General features: G+C 47.6%; 2 protein-coding genes across 8 annotated transcripts in view; one reads left to right on the plus strand and one right to left on the minus strand.

The window, feature by feature from the left end:
• The window catches only part of DRC3 (dynein regulatory complex subunit 3), a 48,009-nt gene extending 47,314 nt beyond the window's left edge, over window positions 1–695 (plus strand). For all 7 annotated transcript variants that reach the window (XM_071219279.1, XM_071219278.1, XM_053910825.2 and 4 more), the window contains one exon: window positions 48–695. In XM_071219279.1, coding sequence (XP_071075380.1) covers window positions 48–161 — 114 coding nt within the window. In that variant the 3' untranslated portion in view covers window positions 162–695. The remainder of the gene's footprint in view (window positions 1–47) is intronic.
• ATPAF2 (ATP synthase mitochondrial F1 complex assembly factor 2) lies at window positions 14–26,387 on the minus strand. Its single transcript, XM_024565080.4, has 9 exons — window positions 26,070–26,387; window positions 18,059–18,103; window positions 17,666–17,811; window positions 16,162–16,259; window positions 14,161–14,241; window positions 4,295–4,407; window positions 3,677–3,792; window positions 1,018–1,850; window positions 14–134 (listed from the first exon to the last, which is right to left on the minus strand). The coding sequence occupies exons 1-8, from the start codon at window positions 26,200–26,202 to the stop codon at window positions 1,713–1,715; spliced, it is 870 nt and encodes a 289-aa protein (XP_024420848.1). The 5' UTR covers window positions 26,203–26,387; the 3' UTR covers window positions 14–134; window positions 1,018–1,712.
• Between the last annotated feature and the right edge of the window lie 80 nt (window positions 26,388–26,467).

Consider the following 26,467-nt stretch of genomic DNA (forward strand, 5'->3'; position numbering starts at 1 on the left):
AGCCAATTATCTGACTCAGTGATACTGTGCTTTGGTTCACCCCTCAGATTCACAAGGATGAGATCATGCGGAACCGCAGGCGAGTGAAGGAGATCAACCAGTACGTCGACCACATGCAGAACGAGCTGGACAACCTTGAATGCAGCGATATCATAGATTAGGGGTGTGTAAGCACAGAGGGCTCCTGTTGAAAACAGCACTTGGCCCTGACTGGGAGAGTGCCCACTTCACTGACCGCCTCAGCCGGGAGTTATTGAGGATTTCTCAACCCACACCCTCATGAAGTCATTTCTCCACCACCCCTGGGAAAACTTCCAAAGGTAGAGAAAAATAAAGGAGTTATGTTACCTTTTCTCCATTCTCTAAAAATGTCATCAGAATCTCAGTCACACATGAGCAGGAGAAAGAGGCCAAGACAAGCACTCCGTCAGTGGCCAGCAGGGTGCAGTCCCCTCTGCCACACCCAGGGCAGGCTGCTGGGCCCTGCTTTCCTTGGGGAGGCTGCATCTCCCTGTGTGTCTAAGCATGGCCACCAGGACCCAAGGGCCCTCAGGAAGGCCAGCGCACAGGCTGGGCACCCCATATCCCCCCTGTAGCCTGAGTCTCTGCGCAGTGAGGGTGTGACAGCACCTTCTCTGAGCGCAGTCAAGGGGCCAGGGAACATGCAAGGCAAGTGCAGGGAAGCACTGGGCCTGTGGCCAGTGCCCCATGAATGGGAGGGATGCCATTTTGTCACTCAGCGTGCAAGGACAGGCAGCTCAGAAAGCCTTCGCCACCTGAAACCAGACTCTCCAGTTTCTTCTCCACAGGCTCTGGCACCGCACCACTGTGCCTATCCAAGTCTGGAGGACACCTGGGCTCCCTAGGCGGGACACATGCACCTGTCAGGTCACCTTGCCCACACCTGCCAGGGCTTTGAACCCAGAAATAATGTATATTTTCTATTTCAAGAATAATTTTTTTTTTCTAAAGCAGTAGGAACAAGTAAAAACAAGTGGCTTAGCCAAAAGGACTTACTTTCAAATGATCGTTTGAGCAGTCCTGGCCGGGTGGCTCAGTTGGCTGGAGCATCGTCCCATACACCAAAAGGTCACGGGATCCATCCCTGGTCGGAGCACATGCCTGGGCTGCGGATTTGATCCCCGGTTGGGGTGTGTACTGGAGGCACACAATCAATGTTTCTCTCTCACATCGATCTCTCTCTCAAATTAATAAACATATCCTTGGCTGAGTATTTTATAAAAAAGATTGATTGATTAAGCAGCAGGAAAAAGATGGATTGACTAAGCAGGGCTGAGAGTCAAGGCCACACACAGCATGCAGTTGTCTGTTGATGACCTGATGACTGGCGCAGTGTGAGGCTCCTGGCCTCAGGCCACAGGTCCCAGACAGGGCTGTGGGGGAAAGCTGTAGCCCTCAGTGAGGCGCTTTGTAATGAGAGCAATGAAGATGTGTGGAGGCGTGACTGAAAACAGGGATCAACACCTTTCCCGGGTAGAGAAGTATTTAATAAAATCAGGAGGAGAGAAGTCGCTTGTACCACTTGTCCCCATCTCGTGCTGGCTGGGTTAGGGGCACCCAGGCTGCACTCAAGCTGACCTCTAGCCAACTGTGTCTCGGGCCTCTCAGGGCCGTGTCAGGTGGGCCACGCCACGGTGCTCCTGGGCTGAGGGAGCCTCCATCCTGTGGGCATGCAGTGCGCACCCCAGGCCTCAGTCCTGCAGGAGCTTGTGCCTGATCGTGGTGCTCTCGGAGCAGAGGTGGACGAAGAGGGCACCGGCAGCCGTGCGCGCCCGCAGCTCCTGGAGCTCATAGTCATGGGCCCATTCCACATTGCCCCACTTTTGGATCTGAGGGGAGGATAAGAAATGATGTTGAGGGAGTAGCTCAGTGCCCTGCTGCCTGCCAGCCAGAGCCACACACCATCCTATGGTGGGACAGAGGGCCATAGGCTCCGATCCTGCTGAAACACACCCGACACACACAGCAGGGAGGCAGCAGGTAACAGCACACAGGTGGCCAGGGCAGGCACCTGTGTGGTGTGGGGTGTGGATGGTCTAGGGGGTACAGTTCAGGCCTGGCCAGTGGTTCCCACTATGGGCAGGCCAGGCACAAAAACTACCTGTGTGCCCCCAACCCGGGCTGCATGTCACCCTTTCACACTTCTTCCCGCAAAGAGGCAGGCATGGTTAGCCTATACAGTGTCATCCTTAAATGAGCTGCCCCACTAGGCTGGGCTGCAAGTGGCCCCCGCCATGGGTGGGACAAAACAATCAATCCAGGCTCCACCGTCACTTAGTTCCTGACTCCTGGGGAGCTGCACCACTGTGGAGGCTGCTCTGCTCTGTGCGAGGGGCGGGGAGGCAGGGTCTCTGCCCAGACTCTAAGAACTACAGGGGGAGCCCGGACACACAGTGTGGCTGTCCAGATGTCCATCAGACTCCAGGCGAGCCCGCTGGCTGCTCCCTGGCCATCCAGAAACTCAAAACCTGCCTTGTGACAGAAGCCGTCGGCATTGCTGGGTGGCCTCATCTCGATCGGGACAACTGCGCTATGTCATCTGAAGAGAACTCATATACGTAATCTGAGTTACTCCCCATTTTACAGCAGATCAAACCTGAGGTTCAGAAGATAATGGCCTGGCTCAGGTCCCAGAGTCAAAAGCAGGGCACAGACCAGAAGCCAGGTTTCCTGGCTCTGGACCTCTGAGAACCCTTCCGGCCCCCACCCCTAGGCCACCGTCTCCCACTGAACTGTCTCTAATATCCAGGGAAGAGCTAGCCTCTTTTGTGATCCGGAAAGTTTTTCCCAGGCATTTTTCTGAGCAGATGCTCGATGGCCTTGGGCCATACTGCCATTATAAGAGGGTTTCATTGTGCTAGGAGCCAATCCGTAACATCAATCAACCTTATGAGGCGGGAGAAATAACAAAGACTGCAAAGATGCAATAATTCTCAGATTAAAAATGCAAATGACAGTGTAGCAAAGCCTTATTAATCCTGAGTCCCCTACACCAGAACCTGCGCACAAACAGCAGCTCCCTTTGGCTCCCTGCCAGTCAGAGACCCGCTGTGTCAAGTGTCAGGGCAGGAGGCTCGGTCTCTAAGAAAGAGCACAGGTGTGGCTCCCAGTCATTGTAACAGGCCTGTCTGGCAGGTGTGCCAGTCCCAAATGATCTTGATTGCTCATGAACCTCCACCTGCACCGTGGGGTGAAGGCCATGACCTTCAAAACGCTGGCTCCAGCATTTTCTGGGGTGTGACCTGTACCTTGTTTCCTCCTGTGTAAAATGGGGGTAACAACAGCTCCCCCCCACCCCGCCGGCCAGGCTGCTTAGAAGAGGAAGTGAGGCAACAAGGGGAGACCTGACTGAGCACAATGCTGGAACAGAGCGGTAGTCCTTACTGTTACTCTTTTTTTATTGCTATTTGTTGCGGTTTCTGTTATGTACAGAAAATAAAACCAGGTGGGTTAGCCAACCCCCCACCCCCAGTTAGTCTGAATCTGGGAGGGGATGCAGTGTATGGATAAAGTGTTAAGAGAATTGTGCACCTGAAACCTGTAGAGTTTTGTTAAACAGTGTCATGCCAATAAATTCAAATTAAATTTAAATTAAGAAGGAAAAATAAATAAACGAATGAAGGTGGGAGGGGCAGAGGAAGGGGGCCAGCCTCACCTGGTACTCCTCCTCCAGGCGGGACAGCAGCACGGCCTGCTCCACTGTCAGGCGCAGATCAATCAGGCCCAGGGTCAGCAGCATGGACTTGAGTTGCGCCACTACAAACTCAATCCCTGCAGGGACACAAGCCAAGTCAGGACCCAGGGCCCATCCATGCTGAACAAGGGCAGTTGCTGGACCTCCTCCTTGTGGTACAAAGGTACAAGGTACCTCCTTGTGGTACAAAGGGGGAGACATGTCACAGAGTCCATGGCTTTTTGGCCAGCTCTGGATCCCTTCCTTATTATCCAAGAGCATCTAAGTATCCTTAGGGAAAAGCCCTCCTCTGTTCCTACCTGCGGTGGGCACGTGGCCAGAACCTGGCCCAGCACAACATTCCACCCCCGCCAAGTGACTGGTTCACGGATGGGCACAGGACCTGGGCCAGGTCAGTGAGACTTGAACTCCTGAAGAAAAGAGAGCCAACTTTCTCCTGGAAGGGTGAGCCTGCTGTCTCCTCAGACTGAACCAAAGTTAGCACCAGAGCCACCCCAGGGCACTCCTGTCACCCTCTGGGCTTTGGACACCCATGCCTATCCATCCCATTCCTAGGCCCACAGGAAGTGCCAAGCATACCTTGTAAGGCCCACGTGTTGTAAGATGCCAGGTGGCTGACAAGCACCTCCCGAGTCTTGTCTGGGATGCTTGGCCCCATTATGCTGGTGGAAGAGCCGATCTCCACGCCATACCTGAAAAGAAGAGGCTTTGGTGTGCTATGTACCTCAGCTTTTGCTCAGAGGCAGAGCCCTGCACTGCAGAGCGGGTGAGTCCCCCTTCAGGGCATGTGGCCAAGAGGTCAGTCTTGGGGATTCAGGGAGCAACTGCCACTGGGACTTTCTGACCTAATAATTTGTCATGAGCAAAGCCAGAGGATCAAGGAACTGCCCTGAATGGAGGCCTGAGTTATGCAAGCAGGGTACATTAGGCTGCCTGAAATTCTATTTGCCTGGAATCTCCATCAAAATCATTGGCTACCTGCTTTTTCTACTTATTTTTAAAAAGATTTTTAAATTTTATTTTTTGAGAGGGGAAGGGAGGGAGAGAGAGAGGGAAACATCACTGTGTGGTTGCCTCTCATGCGCCCCATATGGGGACCAAGCCTACAACCCAGGCATGTGCACTGACTGGGAATTGAACCCACAGCCCTGTGGTTCTCAGGCCAGCGCTCAATCCACTGAGCCACACTAGCCAAGGCTGCTTTTTAAACTTTTAAAGAAAAACTTTCACATTGAAGTCATAAAGATTTCTTTAAATATTGATTTTCTTACAATATTTGTGTATGTCTTACATCATTTGATCACTTTTTCAAGTGTTTATTAAGCCTCTACTATGTACAAGGCATTGTTATTGGTCTGGGACATGAGCTGGCTTCAAGAATGATACTTTCATTTTTTTGTTTTTTAAATATATTTTATTGATTATGCTATTACAGTTGTCCCATTTTTTCTCCCCTTTATTCCCTTCTACCCTGCACCCCCCCTCAACCCACTAGCATTCCTCACCCCTTTTAGTTCATGTGCATGGGTCATACATATAAGTTCTCTGACTTCTCCATTTCTTAGTCTCCCCCTATTTTGTACCTACCATTTTTGCTTCTTATTCCCTGTACCTTTTCTCCCATTCTTCTCCTCCCCCTCCCCGCTGATATCCCTCCATGTGATCTCCATTTCTGTGATTCTGTTCCTGTTCTAGTTGTTTGCTTACTTTCTTTTTGTTAGGTTCAGTTGTTGATAGTTGTGTTTGTTGTCATTTTATTGTTATATTTTTGATTTTCTTCTTTTTCTAAGATATGCCCCTTTAACATCTCATATAATAAGGGCTTGGTAATGATGAACTCCTTTAACTTGACCTTGCCTGGGAAGCACTTTATCTGCCCTTCCATTCTAAATGATAGCTTTGCTGGATAGAGTAATCTTGGATGTAGGTCCTTGCCTTTCATGACCTGGAATACTTCTTTCCAGCCCCTTTTTGCCTGCAGAATACTTCTTTCCAGCCCCTTTTTGCCTGCAAGGTTTGAGAAATCAGCTGACAGTCTTATGGGAACTCCTTTATAGGTAACTGTCTCCTTTTCTCTTGCTGCTTTTAAAACTCTCCCCTTATCTTTAATTTTGGGCAAAGTAATTATGATGTGCATTGGTGTGTGCTTCCCTGTGTCCAACTTCTTTGGGTCTCTCTGAGCTTCCTGGACTTCCTAGAAGTCTACTTCCTTTGCCACATTGGGTAAGTTCTCCTTCATTACTTGTTCAAACAAGTTTTCAATTTCTTGCTCTTCTTCTTCTCCTTCTGGTACCCCTATGACTCGGGTGTTGGAACATTTAAAGTTGTCCTGGAGGTTCCTAAGCCTCTCCTCATTTTTTTGAATTCTTGTTTCTTCATTCTGTTCTAGTTGAATGTTTATTTTTCCCTTCTGGTCCAAATCATTTATATGAGTCCTGGTTTCCTTCCCTTCACTGTTGGTTCCTTGTATATTTTGCTTTATTTCACTTTTCATAGCCTTCACTTCTTCCTCGACTTTGCGTCATACTCAATCATTTCTGTGAGCATCTTCATTAACAGGGCTTTGAACTGTGTATCTGATAGCTTGGCTATCTCTTCATTGCATACTTCTATTCTTGGAGCTTTGATCTGTTCTTTCATTTGGGCCATATTTTTTGTTTGTTTGTTTCGATGCTCTTGTTACATTCTTGGGCCAGAGCTTTAGGTATTCTCCAGGGCAGGGCAACTCACATCACTGTGGAGCTGCGCTGTGTGTGGGAGGAGACCAAGAGGGAAAAACACTGCCTGGTGGGCTCTCCCCAGCTTTCAGTCACTTCCTCCACCACCCACAAGCAAATTGGGCCCTTCTGGTGCTGATTCCTGGGTGGGTGGGTTTTTGGGTTCTAGGAACCTGTGTGTCTCTCCAACGAACTCTCCTGTGAGGCTGGGACTTTCTCCCGCTACTGCAACCCCCGCAGGTATTTACAGCCAGAGGTTTTGAGGCTTTATTTCCCCATGCTGTAACCCTGGGTTGCATGGTCTGTCTGGCTCCCCAGTTGTTCCTCCCAGTTTACCTGAACGCAAATGTGGGACTGCCCAGTCCACCAGCTGCCACCTCACCCACCTGGTCCTCCAGCCATTGCCTTGCCTCTCCACCCCAGCTGCCCATCTCCACCCCTCCTACCAGCCTGGATGAATGTTTCTTCTTTAACTCCTTAGTTGTCGGACTTCCATACAGTTCAATTTTCTGGCAGTTCTGGTTGGTTTTTGTTATTAAATTTGTCGTCATCCTTCTTTTGGTTGTGCAAGGAGATGAAGTGTATCTGCCTACCAGAATGATACATTTTCAAGAACAATCATAACTGCATAAAATACAAGAAAAACATATGAAGTAAAAGCAGTTATTTTAATTTTCTATTTTTTGCTTTTTTAATTTTCAAATTACAGTTGATGTACAATATTAGTATCAGGTGACCAACCCAGTGGTTACACATTCATGTAAGTTTTGAAGTGATCACCCCAATAAATCCAGTGTCCATGTGGCACCATACAATTGCTGCAATACTATTGACTACATTCCCTACGCTGTACTTTGCATCCCCACAACTATTTGGTAACTGCCATTTTAATCCCTTCTTAATCCCTTCCCTTTTTTCACCCAGCCTTCCAGTCCCCCTTCACACGGCAACCATCAACATTTTCTCTGTATCTATGTCTGTTTGTTCATTTTTGTTCTTAAATTCCACATAAAGTGAAATCACATGGTATTTGTCTTTCTCTGACTTATTTCACTCAGCACCCTCTAGATCCATCCATGTTGTTGCAAATAGTAAGATTTCATTCTTTTTTATGGCTGGCTTAATATTTCACTGTGTACACCTACCACAGCTATTTTATCCATGCCTATTGATGGGCACTTAGGTTGCTTCCGTAGCTTGGCTATTGTAAATAATGCTGCAGTGAACACAGAGATGCATTCTTTGGGTTTCTTCAGATCATTACCCAGAAGTGGAATCACTGGGTCCTTTTATGTCTCCTTATAGCTATTCCACTTGTGCCAATTTTCTTCCGTTTGCCCCCCTCTGCCCAGTACCCCATTTCCCTCTAGCTATTCACCTCCCCCACCACGCTTAGTTCATGTCCATGGGTCGTGCATGTAAATTCTTTGGCTTCTTCCTTTCCAACATATTCTTAACCTCCTCCTGTCTATTTTGTACCTACCAATTATGCTTCTTAATCCCTGCACCTTTTGCTCCATTCCCCCCCTTTCCCTCCCCACTTATAACCCTCCATGTGATCTCCACTTCTGTGATTCTGTTCCTGTTCTAGTTATTTGCTGTTTGTTTTTTTTTTAGAATCAGTTGTTGATAGTTGTGTATTTTTGCCATTTTAATGTTCATAGTTTTGATCTTCTTTTTCTTAAATAAGTCCCTTTAACGCTTCATGTAATAATGGCTTGGTGATGATGAACTCCTTTGGTTTTTCTTTGTCTGGGAGGCACATTATCTGCCCTCCCATTCTAAATGATAGCTTTGCTGGATAGAGTAATCTAGGTTGCAGGTCTCTGCTTTTCATTTCTTTGAATACTTCTTGCGAGTCTCTTCTAGCCTGCAAAGTTTCTTTTGAACAATTGGCTGATAGTGTTACGGGAACTCCTTTGTAGGTAACTGTCTTCTTTTCTCTTGCTGCATTTAAAGAAGTTTTCTTTCATTATTTTTTCAAGTAAGGTTTCAATTTCTTTCTCTTCCTCTTCTCCTTCTGGCATCCTTATGATTTGGATGTTGGCACTTTTGGAGATGTCCCAGAATCTTCTTATTCTCTCATTTTTTTGAATTCTTGCTTCTTCATTCTGTTCTGGTTGACTCTTTATTTCTTCCTTATGTTTGAAAGCATTGAACACTGGTTTCCTTCCCTTCACTGTTGGTTTCCTATAAATTTTTCTTTATGTAATTTAGTGTAGCATTCATTTCTTCCTTTATGTGTTTGCCATTCTCAGTGAGTTCCCTGAACATCCTGATTACGTTTTGAACTCTGCATCTGATAGGTTAGCTATCTCTGTTTCATTTAGTTCTTTTTCTGGAGGTTTGATCTGTTCTTTCATTTGGGTCATATTTCTGTCTCCTCAATTTGGCAGCCTCCCTTTGTTTGTTTCGGTGTATTAGGGAGAGCTGCTTTGACTCTGTCTTGGTGCACCTGTTACATTGTAAGGGGTGGAGCCTTCTGTAATCACCAGGGTGGGGCAACGCTTCATCACCTTGTGGTGCTGTATGGAGGAGAGGGGTTGGAAAGGGACCAATTCTGCTTGCTTGGCTCTCACATTATTTCCAGTTACTTCCTGAACTTCCCATTTGCAACTGGTGCCCTTCTAGCTGCTGCTCTGGTGCTGAATCCCATAGTGGGTGGGTTTGTGCACATTCTAGGACTGAATCAGTCCTTTAAACAGGCTCTCCTGAGAGACTGGCAGTTTCTTCCACCACCCAACCTCCCCTGGCTTTTACAGCCAGAATTTGAGATTTTATTTGCTGGCACTGGGACCCAGGGCTGTGCTGTCTGTCCTGGCATTAGATTGTTCACTTCCCAGGTGTCCCTCCCAATTTTTATCCACCACACATAAATGTGGGGCCACCCGTCCCACTGGCCACCACCACAGCCAAACTGCAGCCTATCCACCACCACTCCCCAGCTCCACCCCTCTACCCATCTGGATTAATACTTCTTCTTTAAATCCTTGGTTGCCAGACTTCTGTACAGTTCAATTTTCTGGCAGTTGTGGTTGTTTAGTTTTGAAGTTAGTTGTGAGCCTTCTTATGGTTGTGCAAGGAGGCGAAGTGTGTCTACCAACACCTCCATTGTGGCTGGAAGTCTCATCATAGCCTTTGTTTTAATTGTTTTGTCTAAGTGTTGTAATCCCAGCTTTTTTGTTTCCATTTTCATAAAATAACTTTTTCCACTCCTTTATTGCAGTTTCTGTGTGTCTTTTTTTATTAAACATATTGGGGTGACGCTGGTTCATAGGATCACATTAACCAGTGATCCTATTACTGACTTCTGTGTGTGTCTTTGGATCTGAAGTGAGTCTCTTGTAGAGAGCGTATGTTTGGATCTTGGTTTCATATTCATGAAGCCACCCTATGTCTTTTGATTGGACAACTTAATCCATTTGCATTTGAAGTAATTGTTGATAGGTAAGTATTTGTCATTTTATTATTCAAACTCTTATTGAGTTTTTCTTCTTAAGGACCCTTAAACATTTCTTGTAATACTGGTTTGGTGGTGATGAACGCCTTTAGCTTCTTTCTTATCTGTGAAGCTCTTTATCTGTTCTTAGATTCTAAATGATAGTTTTGCTAGACAGAGTAATTTTGATTGTAGGTCCTTGATTTTCATCAGTTTGAATATTTTGTGCCAATCCCTTCTGGCTTGTAAGCTCTGGTGAATAATCAGCTGACAGTCTTATGGGAGCTCCCTTGTAGGTAACTGCTTTTCTCTTGCTGCTTTTAAAATGCTCTTTGTCTTTAACCTTTTGCAATTTATTTTTTTAAGATTTTATTTATTTATTTTTAGAGAAGAGGAGGAGAGAGGGAGAGAAACATCAATGTGTGATTGCCTCTCGTGTGACCCCCACTGGGGACCTGGCCTGCAACCCAGGCATGTGCCCTGACTGGGAACTGAACCAGCAACCCTTGGGTTCGCAGGCTGGCACTCAATCCACTGAGCCACAGCAGCCAGGGCTAACTTTTTACATTTTAATCATGGTGTGTCTTGGTGTGAGTTTCCTTGGGTTCATCTTATTTGGAACTCACTCTGTGCTCCTGGACTTGTGTGTCTATTTCCTTCACCAAGTTATTCTTTTCGGTCATTATTTTTTAAAATACGTTTTCAATTCCCTCCTCAAATCTCTTCTCCTTCTGGCACCCCCCACGATATGAATGTTGGTACATTTGATGTTGCCCCAGAAGCCCCTTAAACAATCCTTTTTTTTTTGTTTTCATTTTCTTGTTCTAGTTGAGTGTTTTCTGTTACCCTATCTTCCAAATCACTGATTCAGTCCTCTGCTTCATCTAATCTACTGTTGATTCCTTCTAGTATATTCTTCATTTCTGATTGATTCTGTTTTGTTTTCTCTATTTTTGTTGAAGTTCTCACTGAGTTTATCTATTCTTCCCATGTTTCACTGAACAACCAGTGTTTTTTATGTTTTTTTTTTTAATTAATTTATTTTTAGAGAGAGGGTAAGGGAGAAAGAGAGGGAGAGAAACATCAATGTGTGGTTGCCTCTTGCGTGCTCCCTACTGGGGACCTGGCCTGCAACCCAGGCATGTGCCCTGACTGGGAATCGAACCAGCAACCCTTTGGTTCACAGGCCTGTGCTGAATCCACTGAGCTACACTAGCCAGGGCACAACCAGTGTTTTGTACTCTGTGTCTAGTAGATGGCTTATCTGCATTTTGTTTAGTTCCTTTCCTGGAGTTTTGTTCTGTTCTTTCATTTGGGCCATGTTTCACTGTCTCCTCATTTTGTCTGCCTCCCCATGTTTGTTTCGATGTATCAGGTAGAGCTGCTACATCTCCCAGCCTTTGTATAGTGGACTTATGTATTAGGTGTCCTATGAGGCTGTCTCCCCAGGCACCTGAATGAGGTGCTCCAGGTGTTCCCTCCACCCCCATGAGGGATGTGTACACCCTCCTCTTATAGTTGAGCCTTGATTGCTGTTGGCATGTCAGTGGGAGGGATTGAACCCCAGACTGACTGGGCAAGATTACAGCTGAAAAACTGCTGTGCAGGAGCCCACCCCACAGAACAAGACTCACTTCATCAGCACTCAAGTACCTGTCAAGTCTACCCCCTGAATGTGTCACTTCAAGTGGAGGTGGTTGGGTAGTGCTCCAGTGTGGTCTGAAGCTGTCCTCTGGGTGTGCTGGCTCTGGAGCCTCCTGGGAGATCTAGTTCCAGGTACACCAGGCATGAGCTATAAAGTGATCTGCAGATGGCCGCTACTAGTGCTGATGTTGGAGGTGCCCAGAAGCCAAGCTGCAAACCATGGCTGGCTGCCTCTAGTGCTGGGCTTGGGGATGTTTTACAAAAAAGTACAAGGCACGCCAAGGCCAGATGCTGCTGACCTCCAACAGATTCGTGGACCTTTGGGAAATTTTAGGAAAGTCCGTAGCATGAGCCAAGACAGGCCATTTTTGGTGGAAACACCACTGGAAGTGGCTTGGGTGGGCCCAAAAGTTGGATGGGGCAGCGTCTCAGGGCATTACCAGGGCTAGGTGAACAGTGTGAGACAGGTTTATGGACACTCAGGCATGGTACCCACCTGTGTCTGCAGGGGGAGGGCTCATCAAAGGATCAATGACCTCTGCCAGCACTTCTGTCTGGGGGAAAGCTGCTCCTCCAGCCCTCACCCTGAAGTCATAACATTTAGTTCTTCCCATATACTCCTGGTGCCTTTCTGAGCTGCCAACCCAGTGCAGGAGCTCCAAGCGAAGAAGTCCATGTGTGGGCCCTTAAAGGGAACACATGGGATTTCAGCAGCCCTCCCTCTCAGTCACCCATAATCTTTGCTGGTTTTTACAGCCAAAAATTATGGGGACTTCTCTTCTTGGCCCTGGAACCCTGGGCTGGGGAGCCTGGTGTGGGTTGGGGCTCCTCACAGGGACTCTGACAGCCAAAATGTCCCTCCCAATTTTAACCACCACACATGGGTGTGGGACCTGCCAGTTCTGCACCTCCACCCCTCTTACCAGTCTAGATGTGGCTTCTCTGTATATCATTAGTGATGAGACTTCTGCTCAGCTAGATTTTAAGTGGTTTTAAATGATGGTTGTTTTTTAGTTTAGTTGTAATTTTGATGTGGTCATGGAAAGATGCGAGTACCATGTTTATCTACTCTGCCATCTTGACTGGAAGCCATGATTTTCTTTCATATGTCACTGATTTTTCCCATTGGTTTAGAAATACTCTTCCTGAAATTTCTAATAGTACAAATAGAACATAGAAAACAGCACAGTTTTTCTGTAAATTATTAACAACAGTAAGTCTAAACTGCTGCCCTGGCTGGGTAGGTCAGTTGCTTAGAGCGTTGTCCTGATACACCAAGGTTGTGGGTTTGATCCCCTTCAGGACACATACAGGAATCAACCAGTGAATGCATGAATAGGTGGAACAGCAAGTCAATGTCCCTCTCTCTCTGTCTCTCTTTCCCTTCCTCTCTCTCTGTAAAATCAATAAATGAATTAAAACTTTTTAAAATTTATTTTTAGAGAGAGGGTAAGTGAGGGAGAAAGAGTGGGAGAGAAACATCAATGGCAAGAGATACAAATATAGGTTTCCTCTCCCATACCCCCAGCAGGGGCCCTGGCCCCAACCCAGGCATGTGTTCCAAATGGGAATCAAACCCATGACTCTTTGGTTTGCAGGCCGGTACTCAATCCACTGAGCCACACCAGCCCAGACTAAAATGAGTTTTTTAAAGAAATCTCAACTGCCACAAAAAGCTGATGATGTTGTATCATAGAAAGATCTCCGGGCACCTAAATATTGTTACATTTCATTAGACCCCAAAACAACATCGCATCCATTGCATAGTTCTTACACACTACCCTAGTTGTTACATTTTCGTTGATCCTTTAATACACTGGCTATGCCTGTTGCTATAGATCCCAAGGATCCCTGGCACATTGTGAGCACTCAGGAAGTGTATACAAATGAGACAGATTGATTGAAAGATATCACTTGTGAAAAATACTATGCCAAAAACTACTCCATGTAAGCTTACAAAAATACTGTGGGGTCAAGACAGTACTGAGGTAGTAGCCTTTCCCAAGTCCCCTTGGAATGAAATGAAACTGAATTTTGGCACCACATCAATAGTCTATTCAGTTTGCACAAGAATCTTCCTACTAAGAAAGACTATTGGGTACCATCAATTCCTGGCTACCTTATATCCATAGGATAAGTCTTACCTATAATTTTCTAGAATGCTGTCTAGACATTTTCCCATGTGAGTACATTTTATGATTTATCTTAACAGCTGAACAACTGTGACAATGGTAAAGGTGATGACTGCCAGAATGGAGTGTTTACTGTGTGCCAAGCAGGATGCTAGCCACCACTTCATTCACGCCTCACAACACTCTGACAGGTCAGGGTTAAAAGCCCCACTCACAGATAACAACCCTCAGAGAGATCTAGTCACTAGCTCTAGGCCACACAGCCCATCACAGCAGAGATGGGGCTTCCTACCTATGCTCAGCACAATGCCTACTAAATGCAAGTGCTTGGTGCATGACAGCTGAGACAAATCTGTGGACCATGTTTTCCAAAATGGCCCCACTCCCAAACACCTGACAGTGCCCCAAGGGGTGCTCTGGACTCGGAAGGTCTACCAGCTCAGGGCTCTGCTGGTCCAGCATGGCCCCCAGACTCTAACAGCCTACCCAGTGCCACAGGGTTGCACATCTTACCTCTTCTCGGCCCATGCTATGATTGGGTCCCACTCGTTCTTTTGAAGTTCCACTAGTGTCTCTGGCTCTTCCACCCTGTAGCTGATTCATTGTAAAAATCACCTTCATTAATAAAAAGTACAATTCCTTCATTCAGTGATAGACAACAGAAGAACACATAAGGTAACAACAAACAGAACTTCACCACTGCCCCAGCCCCACAATTCTTCCCCCTAAAGCAGTGCTCTCACAGTGAGGCCTTAGGGCCAGCCACAGAGCACCACCTGGGACCTTGTGTAAGCGCAAATTCTCAGGCTCCAGCCCTCACCTACAGAAAGCAGAACCTCTGGGAGTGGGCCCAGAAATCTCTGCTTTCACGAGCCCTCTGGGGGATTCCGACGTGAGCTTGAGTTTGAGAGCCCTGTCCCGAACTTCCTCAGTGTCTGACAGGTCCAGGCTTGCAGCACCATGTTAGCGCCATTCCAAACACTAAGGCTGTGCCTACTTCGGCCCAGGGTGCTGAACACGAATGCTATATAGGAGCTTAGTCACCACACCCCTACCTACCCATACCCCTTCCAAGAGAGCATGTTCCCAGCCGCAGACCAAGTTGCCTGTCCGGACCTCATGAGCCCACCTGGCTCTCGGCTACAGATGCAGCTGCTGCCACAGAGGGCTGACACCAGCTGAGGCTAGGCTATACTACTTGGTCTGGCTAACAGAGTCAGATGAGGAGAGCTTCACCGCAAGGCTTCATGGGACAGGAACCCAAGAGGGCACTGTAGAAAGCAGTATGGTGTGAGCATAGGGAAGAGGACAGATCATAAGAGCGTGGGAAACCTGGGCTGCTGAGCAGCGGGTGAGTGGGCAGACTCTCCCCCAGGGTGGAGGGAAGAGCTCTGGGACCCAGTCTTCGAGCTCGCATACCTGCTGGCCAACCGTCCTTCATTTCCCACCAGGGCCCCTGTACTGTTTTCAAGAAAATCCGTTTATCTGAGCTACACTAGAGAGGTCTCTGATCCCTGCAATCAAATGGTCCCTAGCATATATGGAGGGGACTTTCTGACAAGCAACTCAAAAGTGGCCCTGCTGGCTGCCTCTCCAGGAGCACCTTTCCCTCCTCAGCCCCCACTGCCAACCCATGTGCCATCTGTGACAGAGTCAGATCCAGGGCTCTCAGGCCACAGACATGGGGCTTTCTCGGCTCTCCTTCAACATCACCGTCCATTAGCTAAAGGACGTGGAGAAGGGAACTCCTTCCGCCTGAACGCCTGAAGCTGGGACATCAGGTCTTTTCCCACCTTACACCAGGGCTCGCTCTAGTCCTCCAGCCTGCCGGCACGCAGACTGGACTGCACATCAGCTCTCCTGGGTCTGCAGTGTGCCGGCTGAAGATGTCGGGACTTCTTAGTCTGCACATTCCTGTGAGTCGATATTGATAATAAATTTCTTTGTGTGTATTTTTTTTTTAAGGCCTTCAGATAGAGGCTGAATTATGCCACCGGCTTTAAATCTCTAGCTTGCAGATGGCAGCCTGTGGACTGTTTGGCCTATAAAATTGAGTGAGCCAATTCCTACAATAAACATATAAGTGCAAAAGAAATAAGTAAAAAATAAAAGAACACAGACACAAAGAGAAAATTTAGAAGTGGAGGAAGCCAGCTCCTGAATACTGGCATCTGACCATCTCTGTGCCCAGGCTGACAGGCAGTGGTAAGGATGCCTGCGGGAGGGTGTGCTGGGAGGTGGAGGTCTAGGGTCAGAGACCTTGCTGGGGTTGGCAACTGCCCTCCTTGGCCCTGGAGCCTGCAAGAGCTGCATATACTTGTTGCAGCCCAAGGAGGTCTCCTCTCTGGGGATCTGCAGGGCAGCTAAACATTGATGTCAACTGGACTGCTCTCCCTGCCCTGTGAGATAGCGGAAGAAAGCCTGCCTCCTCTCCTACTGATAGTTGGGAAACGAGACAGATCAGCCCAAAGGACTCACTGGGTCCGAGGGAAATGCTCATTGAGTGTCAATTACCAGATGGTGTCAGTGTCCAGGAACTTCACAGCCGCCTGGATCAGCTGGTCCTTGTTTCGCTGGGTTGGGTTGTCTAAAGACGTGTTGCACAATGTGGTCTGAATGAAAAGACAGAGAGCCCCATCACCACCCCCTGAGTCTAGACAAAAGAACTGCCTTCCCAAGCTCATCGTGTCCAGCCCACAGCCGCAGGGAGAACCAGCTAGCAACAGCCACCAGGCAGCAGTGCCAAGCCTTCGACCTGTGGTATCTGCACAACCTCAGCTGCAGCCCATCAGCTGTGAGCTCACTACTGCCAGGTCCCATACCAACAGCATACTGTTCAGGGACTCCCTGAGACTCATGTGCTTCCCAAGGTCTCATCCTCTTACTACCAGGCTCGGCTATACTTAATTCTCACAACCACTCTTTGGGTAGGTACTATTATGCCCATTTCAGAGATGTGGAAACTGAGTCCCATAGACGTCAAACTCAGAAAATAGGACACACAAGCATTACTGGAATTCGAATCTGACTAAAAGCTTACCAGCTGGCTCTCTTAACACCTCAGAAAGCAGGGAACAAATCAGCCAAGATGGAAGTGGGACTATTTTCCAGATTTGCCCTGTCGGTAGCAGGCTATTTAGATGGCAGGCTTGAACAATTAGTTTGTGTCCTGTCACCCTAATGTTATCAGACAGTCCCAGTGCAGGCCAGCACCGCAGCAGGCTGGAAAGATGTTGTGGAAGCCTGCTTGGGTCTGTGTGTCAGGGCCAAGCGCAGTGGCGGCCAAGACAGCACCGGCCCCAGGGTTGACTGAACGCTCTGGGTGTGCGCCATGACCACACCTAGGCCTTTCTGGGTCAGCTCATCCTACCCTGAACACCTCCACAAGTGGGCACTATCATCCCCCACCTCTCACAGATGGGGAACCTGGGGCTGAAAAGCAGCAGTAACTCGCCCAAGGTTAAGGTTTGAAAGCTGCAGAGCCTGGACCCAGAGAACCCAGCTGCCCCCTTCCTCAGGCTGCTCTAGTGCCTCAGTGAGCCACCCTATGTGGAGGGGGGCTGGCTTCATGGCAGGGGTCCTCAGCCACCTGCCCCTTGGGTTCTGAACCGAGTGCCAATTAAACTTCATACTAGGAACCGGCTATGTGTTAGTAAGACAGCCATGGCCCTGCCCTTCCACACTGAACAAGGCAGCACAGACATAACACAGACACTACAAACTGTGGTGCTGATGAAACAAAGGGGCAGCTGCCATGACAGAACATAAGACGGCTGGGCAGTGAGGGAAGGTAGGGTCTGCCCTGAGACCAGAGGAGGAGCCAGCCGTCCCACACAGCACTCTGAGCAGGGGACCTGCAGATGGCCAGGCACAGAGGGGAACGTTTGGCATATTCGAGGTGTCAAGTGTGGCTGGAGCCCATCCCTGAGGACTTTGTTGCATTAGGGCAGGAGCCTCAATTTTTGCCAGGCACCCTAGAAAGCACCAGGCACCAGGGTACAGGATGGGGACTTGTTACCAGGTGCATGGTATAGAACTTGATGGTGTCCTGCTGGGAGTCCCATTCTGTGGCCACTGCGATGGCCAGCGCCTCGCTGGGGACAGTAAAGAGCTTGGCCTGGGGAGTTTTCAGCTTCCTGTGGTCCAAGTTTATCTCAAAGCCACCTTGAAAGATCAAATGAAAACCTCTCAGGGATTGTTAAGCAGCATCAAGCGACCATTCCTGCATTTGGCTACTTGATCCGGTGCCAACAAAGGCAACCCTGAGCCTCTCCACGCAGGGCTTTCAGAAACACATTCGACAAAAGTACGAAGGGCAAGCTTACCACTGAACTGGCTGAAGATAAAAAATGTTTCTACCCATTCACAGAAAAAAAAAAAAAAAGAGGCAGTCAAAATTTCAGACACTCACCTTCACCCTGTGTGATGCTGACATTCTGGTAAAACCTCTTCCTTTCTGTGAGAGAGATTTTTCAAAAAGGCAGTTTAAAGTCATGTTGAGACAGAAGACCTGCTAATGCTGATGAATTGGCTTGATTTTCATATCGCTATTCAAAGTCTGCCCTACTCTACGCGGCATAATCAATGGCTTCTGACTAAAGCCGGAAGGGCCGGCATTCACTCTCCAGGGATGAGGGATGAGCAGGACAACTGGTCAGGCCCCCACCAGCCCGGGGACAGTCTGATCACACAGCATCGAGAACCTGAAGACTATCTGACCTGACAGACTTTTCCAGCATCTTCTGCTTTGACTTCTAAGCATGCTCCTCCCCACGCCACTCCCACCCCAGTGCTGCCCCACTCCAGCACACGTGGGAAACTAAAGATGGTATCTGACTCTGATAAAGCCAGAGACCCATTTCAGGCAAGAGTCCAATGCCTCTACGAAGGCATGAGTGGAGAGCCAGTGTGAACACACACATGCATGTGCATGCGTGTGGTGTGCAGGCAATGACTAGCGATCCCAGGAGCATCTCCCATCCTCTATACTAATTAATTAACCTAATTAACCAGCTTGCCTGTGTATTCAACAGGAACTCCAAACATTTCCTTTAGGAAGAGAAAAATCTGTCCTGTGTTTCTTTCTGAAAATAACCTGAGTAAAATGTGAAAATATAAACATATTCCCCCTCTTTCACCTTGGGGGAATTAAAAACCAAGAGCAGTGCATAAGGAAGGAATTGTGTAGATTTCTTCACTTAATAACAGATAGGTCACATTTTGGAAGCTATAAACCATAACTCAGTCCTTACCACCCATGATAAACAAAAACCTTCATTCCTTCGCTCACTCAATCATTCGCTTGTTCCTTCACATATTCACCAGGTCCGTAAAGCCTCCAGAGTCTGAATAAAGTTACTTATTGGAAATAATGATGCAGCATGTGAAGGACAAGGAGATCTCATTCGTTTTTAATGCTTTTTAACTTCTTTTAATATTTTTTAAACCAAGCTTCTGTTAAAAGTTTTATTAATTCCAATAGACTATGAAAATCAGAACTTGGTTTATGTGCATGTGGGGAGGGAGTCCTGGAAAGGGTGTCTGGCCTTCCTCCAAACACGGTATGTGATGTTTTCGTCAATCTCATTCGCTAACGTTTACACAGGGAAATCGCATTCCCATGGCTGCACTTACTAAACTAAGACTCAAACTGTTTTCCCACAAAAAATACTTTTGCTAACTAGGTACTGTTCTAGGAACTTGGGATAAAACAGTGACTAAAACAGACAAAAATCTCTGTCTTCATAGAGTTTAAATTTTTAAGAAAGTGATCAGATCTGAGAACCAAGATGATGCTACATTATTCTAATACAATTTACCACCTTCCTCTGAAATCATAATACTGATGCTCTCACACCTGACACCAAAGTAGGAGGGTTACACAACCTGCTGCTTTTAAACTCCCTGCTTTACACGCCCTCAAGGGCACACTCAGACGCAGATGCAATGAGGTCCAGGTGGTGGCCAAAGCCAGGCCAGGCAGGGGGTGGGAAGAGCTCTGGAAGGTCTGACTCATCGCAGGGGCGTGCGTGGGGGTTCTCCCCTCAGCAGGAAGTGTTAGTGGAGAGAGTTCTAGCACACGGCCCCACAGAGCCCTAGGAAATGGGTCCAAGACACCGGGCCAAGGAATAGCCTCTGAGAGCGCAAGTCGAACCCCCCAAAGGCGTGAGGACCACAAGGCCCCACAAGGGAAGCCTTTCCTTTCCTGCTTTGCTGGTCAGGCCTTTGCTCTCATCTTGGCCAGGCCCACTTCTCTATCTGTTAGGAGGAAGGAAAATCTGGAAGGGAGTGGGATGGATGCCGGGGAAAGTAAGGGGCAACCAACACTGCCCCAAACAGGAGAAACCATGCAGAAGGAGAGGACAGCTGGGTGAATGGAGAACCGAGGCTGCCAGGCTTCAGGCAACGGGGCCAGCATGGGGGTGTCTTACACAGGGGCTCTCCTGAATAGGTGGGGGACAGGAAGAGGGCAGGCTTCAGCCTTGGGAGTTCTGACACAGGCTTGGTGAGTCCTGATCCCTTTCCAGGGAGAATGGTAAGTCCTGGCAATAGGACTCAAAGCTCACCCCTACCCTAGAGGCAGTAACTGTCCAGTGGGGAGATGGACACCAAACCAGCCAAACACACCACAATGGCCAAGGAAGTACAAGGAACCCTGACACATGCTGGGGAGCTCATCCTCCTCGGGGACTAAAGAAAGAGGCCCCAGCAGCCAGATTCCCTCTGAGACCTAGAGAGGAAGGAGTTAGTCAGCCTGCACTGATGGATTCATTTCTTGGAGGGTGTGTGTGCAAAAGTTTCCAGCAGAGGAAAAAGTTTACACAGAAGTCTGGGGCCTCAAGAGAACACAGTTTTGAAGAACGAGAAAGATGGTCAGAAGGAGAAGACTGTAGCTATCCAGCAGGGAATGGTCTGCGATGCCCAGAGAGGGTGGCGGGGACCAGACCTGGGAAGAAGGGGTCAGACAGGTTACAGTAGGAGGACAGAGGAAGCTAAGTTAGGAGTTCTCAAAGGCAAATATGATCTGGAAAATTCATGGGTTGGGACCCATGCTCCCCAACAATGTCAAAAGACAAAGGTTCTTCACCTGGGTCCTCAGAGGTCTTAGGTCACACAGGACAACCCATGAAGCCACCAGAAGCCTGTGACACATCCATGGTCTCCGTGAATACAGGGCCATGCGACAGCCACAGGAACACCATCTTTAGAGACAAAAGAAACAGCCTAGCCTTGTAGGATCACACAGAACTCGGGTCTGTTTTGCGAATGAATCCCCTCCTTTACAGAACATCTGTTTCTGTGGTAAAAAAAAAAAAAAAAAAAAAAAAAAAACATGCTCAGTGCCTTTTAAGAGACAACTCTGTGGACTATGTAGATACAAAGAAATGGGTATGTAAAAAACTGACCCCAAGAAACCTGCTCATGTGAGGAGTGCTGAATTGGAAAGCACTGTCCGTTGGGTCCCCCTCCTGTGAGGCTGCTCCAATCCACAAGGAGAAACAAGCAGTGTCCCGTGTCACTGCCTCTCCCCTGCCTCCCGGCCCAGGCTTTAGGGACCAGTGAGCGATCTTTCCATCACCCTTGATCACTGGTGGCCTCTGACGTGTAAAGACTACAACTCCCACTATGCACCGAGGACAGAAGAAGTGCTTTCTCATAGCTGTTTAACAACCATTATCTTTTTAAACAGTGCCATCTGGTGGGCCTTTAGCCTTAAGGCTGAAATTCTCTCTCGGGGTACCCCTTCAAGCATAACAGGAGGAGATGCGGCTCTGACAAACTATTTCTGGTATCAAAATTCTTCAGGCCAACTATATAAAGAACCCTTCCAACTCAATGATAAAAAGACAAATAACCCAATTAAAAATGGTCATAGGATCTGAATAAACATTTCTCCAAAGACAATGTACAAATGTCCAATAAGCACATAAAAATACTCTCAGTATCATTCATCATCAGAGAAATGCAAATTGTGTGACTGGTGTAGCTCAGTTGTTTGGAGCACTGTCCCATAATGACCAGAAGGTCACAGGTTCAATTCTTAGTCAGGGCATATGCCTAGGTTGCGAGTTTGGCCCCGGTTAAGGTGATTTTTAGGAGGCAACCAATCGATGTTTCTCTCCCCGTCTTTCTCTCTCCCTTCCTCTCTCTCTAGAATCAATAAATTTTTTTAAAGGGAAATGCAAATCAAAACCAGGAGATACCACTGCACATTCACTAGGATGGCTAAAATCAAAAAGACATAATAACAAGTGGTGAAGATATGGAGAAATTTGGATTTTCATACCCTGCAGGTAGAAATGTGAAATGGTGCAACCACTTGGAAAGCAGTGTGGCAGTTCCTCAAAAAGGTAAACAGTTACCATTTGCTCCAAATTCTACAGGTAGATGTATGAGAAGTGAAAACACATGCCCACGTAAAAACTTATGTACGAATGTTTATAGCAGCATTACGCAGAATAGTCAAAAGATGGAAACAACCCAAATGTTCAACAAAAGAATGGATAAATAAGATGGAATATTATTCAGCAATGAAAAAGAATATTGGTACATGCCACAACTTAAGATAAACCTTGAAAACAATCTAAGTGAGCCCTGGCTGGTATAGTTCAGTGGACCGAGTACCAGCCTATGAACCAAAAGGTCACTGGTTCAATTCCCAGTCAGGGCACATGCCTGGGTTGCGGGCCAGGTCCCCAATTGGGGGTACATAAGAGGCAACCATACATTGATGTTTCTCTCCCTCTCTTCCCCTCTCTCTAAAAATAAATAAAATCCTTAAAAAAAAAAAGTCTCAGTTAAAAAAAAAGCCAGTCAAAAAAGACCACATTCCATTTATATAAAATGTTCAAAATAGGGAAATCTATAGAGACAGAAAGTAGCTGTTGCCTAAGGCTGGTGGGGCCAATGGAGGGGTGAGAGCTGAAGGTCACAGGGTTTCTTTTCAGGATAATAAAAATGTTCTAGAATTGACTGTGACAATGGCTGCATAACTCTGTGAATGTGCTGAAGACCACTGAATTGTGCATTTTAAATAAGTGAAGAATAAGTGAATTATACCTCAATAAATCTGTAATAAAATTATTTAGGCCAAATGTATCTGCCATAGCAATTACTGTAAACGGGCTAAATAACTAAACACACTTTTCTCAAAGAGGAGAGGCTGGCTTTTTTTTTTTTTTTTTTTTCTGTAAAGAGCCAAACAGTAAATATTTTAGTCTTTGCAGCCCATTGGTTGTCTGTCACAACTAGTCAACTCTGCCACTGCAGTGAACGCAGCTCTGGACAACACATAAGCAAATGAGTGTGGCCGTGTGCCAATAAAACTTTGCTTACAAAAACAGGTGGCAGGCTGGATGCCTTATCTACAGATTCTCCCCCAACCTACCACAATCAGGGCAGGTGATGCCTCTGAGGTGGTGGACTCTTAGAAGCTTAATGACTTGTCCAGGCGCCAGACAATCCGTAAATGGAGTAGACAAGACTTCTAACCTTGACTTCACTGGATGTTTGCACTCAGCCAGATATGCTTCCTCTCCAAACACCTTCCCTTCCCAGCAGCTGGTGCAGAGTGGGACTGCCACACAGCCTCACACAGGTCTCCTTGCTGCAACTTCTCTAACACCCCAGCGACCCTTTCCTAACTCCCTTCCATCATTCTAACAAACTTCAGTGACATGGCCATTCCTAGGGACCAAGATCAATCTGCCTGCCAATTAAAGTCTCCATCAAGGCCCCACTTGGGTTTAATCTTCACCGCTCCAGGGACTCTCAGAACCTCAGAACTGGTGAAGTCTCCATAGATTGCTCATAGGCCTGATTCATGTATTCCCTTTCCACTGTGCTTTATGCTTTTGTTCATTCATATTCTCTTTCACAGATGACTACCCACCATGTGCCAATCCTTCCAAGAGCCTAAACCAGTCAGTGGCAGTAGAAAGGAAAAGGAGATGTCAGATGGAGTGCCACTATAATGGGAAGTGGCATCCACTAACCTAAATTAACCCTGTGCATTTGCCAACTTAGGGAACTCCCTTGGATGCTGTATTAAGAAAAAACAAAAAAACAAAAAAAACTATGGTTTTCCTTTACACCAGGGGTGTCAAACTCATTCTCACCAGGGGGCCACATCAGCCTCGCAGTTGCCTTCAAAGGGCCAAATATAATTTTAGGTCTGTATAAATGTAACTACTCCTTAACTAGGGGCAAGGAGCTCGGTGCTGCTGCCAGGTAGAAACAAGGTGGAGGGCTGGATTCGGCCTGCTGGCCTTGTGTTTGCCCCCTGTGCTTTACACACTCACACAGACACTCCAAATGAGTGAAGGTTTTCCCACCAATCAACTCTGCCACACCAGCTGGGAGTCCTACAGTTCAATTAAGGTCTGAGTTAGCATCAGATCCCAGGTTAAGGGCTCAATCCCACAAGACTGACTGCCTCATTACCCACTCTGACCCCTCAGACTCCAGTGGAAAGTCCAGGTTGTCACCTGTGTTTCTAAACAACCCAATGGCTATAAATCAGAGGTTCCAATGATGACTCGTCATGTTTGATTCATTTGCTACAGCAGCTCAAAAACCTCAGGAAAACAATTCACTTACTAGACTACCCACTTATTACAAAAGGCTACAACTCAGGAACCACTGATGGAAGAAATGTACAAGGCAAGGTATGTGGTTAGGAGCGAGGAGCTTCTACACCCTTTCTGCACATGCCGCTCTCCTAGTATCTCTATAGGTTTACCAAACTGCAAGCTCTCTAAACCTCTGAAAACCCATGGTTCAGGGATTTTAGGGAAGCTTCATTTGTGTCCACAAATAGGCAACTAATGATCAAGTCAATCTCCAGCCCCTCTCCCTTCCCTAAAGGTCAGAGGGTGGGGCTGGAAGTTCAACCCCCTAATCACACAGTTGGTTCCCATGGTAACCAGTCCTCATCCTCACAGGTTTTCTGAAAGTCACCTCCCTGACAGAAACTCAGGTGTGGTTCAAAGACACTCCTTTCATCTTTCTCACTCTGGAGCTACCTGAGGACAAAAGACCAAACATTTTGACAAAAGATTCTCCCACCGCTCTTATGGCTTTTAGGAGCTGTGTGCCAAGAAGAGGACAAAGACCAAATATATACATACTTCTTATTATAAATCATAATTATCACAGAAGCCCTTCCTTATTCCTCTTCACCCAAGCCCTGACAGGTGAGACCTCCGCTTCCAGCTGCATCCAACATTTGTATAAAATTGTGGAATTTAACAGAAGGACCCTCAGAGGCAACCTAGTACTTCAACTCACACAGGAATATGAAGCCCAAGATCACACAGTACCTCAGAGGTTCCGCCAGCCTCAGGATCCAGATTTGTACCCCTGACACCATGCCCAACTGCCTGTAGAGTTCTAGATTTTTCGAAAGCAGGCAGTATCACAGCAAGATCCCTCACACTCCACTGTCACCTCTAAATGTGTTCTAGCTGCCCAGCACGCTTCTTCCTCCTCTACACCATATTCCTACTTATCTATCGGCTCTCTGTCTAAATGTCCTTTCAAAAACCCAAGACCCTTTCTAGACACTCTCAAGATGGAAGTAGGTGCTTCTTTGTGTTCTCATAACTTCTATGTACTTCCCTTAAGCTACTGTTTAACCAGGATATGATAACCTGCACTTAACAATGAACATCATCCAGGTAGGGAGCACATTCTACCTGTCTGGAAGGTCACCAGGCCTCCTGCCCTCAGTACAGAAAAACGAATCGAATGTAAGAAGAATGTTACTGCTTTTTACTCTTTTAACTGATCTCTCCCCAGAAGCAATGAATGAGCCACTACCTTCTCCTAGGTCTCATCAGAGTCAGAAGCGGAAGAAGGAGGCAGGAAGTATCAATCAACTCGTTAGCAGAGGTGGCAGCGGTTGTGGTAGAGAAGTGGGAGGGCCAGGAAACCTGCCCAGAAAGTGGCCAGCATGGAAGACCTGGGTTCTAGACCCCTGCTGGGCGGTCCTGGGTGGGCTTCTTAGACACAGAAAGCGGGCAGACAAGCTGACCTTTGCTCTCCGCTAACCTCTGAGTTGCTCTGTGACCTTAGGGTAGTCCAGATACAGGCCCGAATTTCCCTGTCTGGAAACAAGGGTGACTTCTGCTTTCCTTACTAAAGAGAAAAAAGCCATAAACTGAGAAAGCCGCACGTGCCCAATGTCAGTTACTGTCTCCTGCCTTGGAGAGATGTGTGAGACGTGGGAGATGTGTGCCCTCCGGTGGTCCCTGCCCTAGTTGGGGGTCTCTTTCCCAATCTGTAACGGGACCTGACTGGGCTACAACCCGATGAGCCTGAGTCCTGCCTCGGCTACCCCGCCCGGCTCGGCAGAACCTCTCAGCCCACCTTAGCCCGGCTCGGACCCTGGCCAAAGGGGGACGTAGCCTGTTCTTCCTCACCTGCCGGTGGAGCGTAGGCCCGGGATGGGGACGGGATGTTTGCCCCCGTCCCCACGGTGGCCGTGGGACCACCTGAGGGTCGGTTCAGGAGCCGGTGCCATCCGTCCCGCAGGCAGAGGCATCTCCTCCACATCGCGTCCGAAGACCTGGGAGGACAACCGGTGCGAACCTGAGAGCAGGAAACACCGAGCTAAAGGATCCCCAAGCGCAAGCTCCGATTGTACGGAATCCTCTCACGGCCTCCCCAGAGCCCTCAGACTCCCCCGGACGCCGCCATCTTCCGCACGTCGCAAACGGCCTACCGTCACTCCGGCGCGCCTCTTGCGCACACCCCCAGTCAATCAGCATCACAAACGCACCTTGCCCCGCCCCCTTAAGCCGCGCTTCTGCAAGAAGAC

The sequence above is a fragment of the Desmodus rotundus genome, chromosome 9 (genome assembly GCF_022682495.2).
Source record: "Desmodus rotundus isolate HL8 chromosome 9, HLdesRot8A.1, whole genome shotgun sequence".
NCBI classification, from domain to species: domain Eukaryota; kingdom Metazoa; phylum Chordata; class Mammalia; order Chiroptera; family Phyllostomidae; genus Desmodus; species Desmodus rotundus.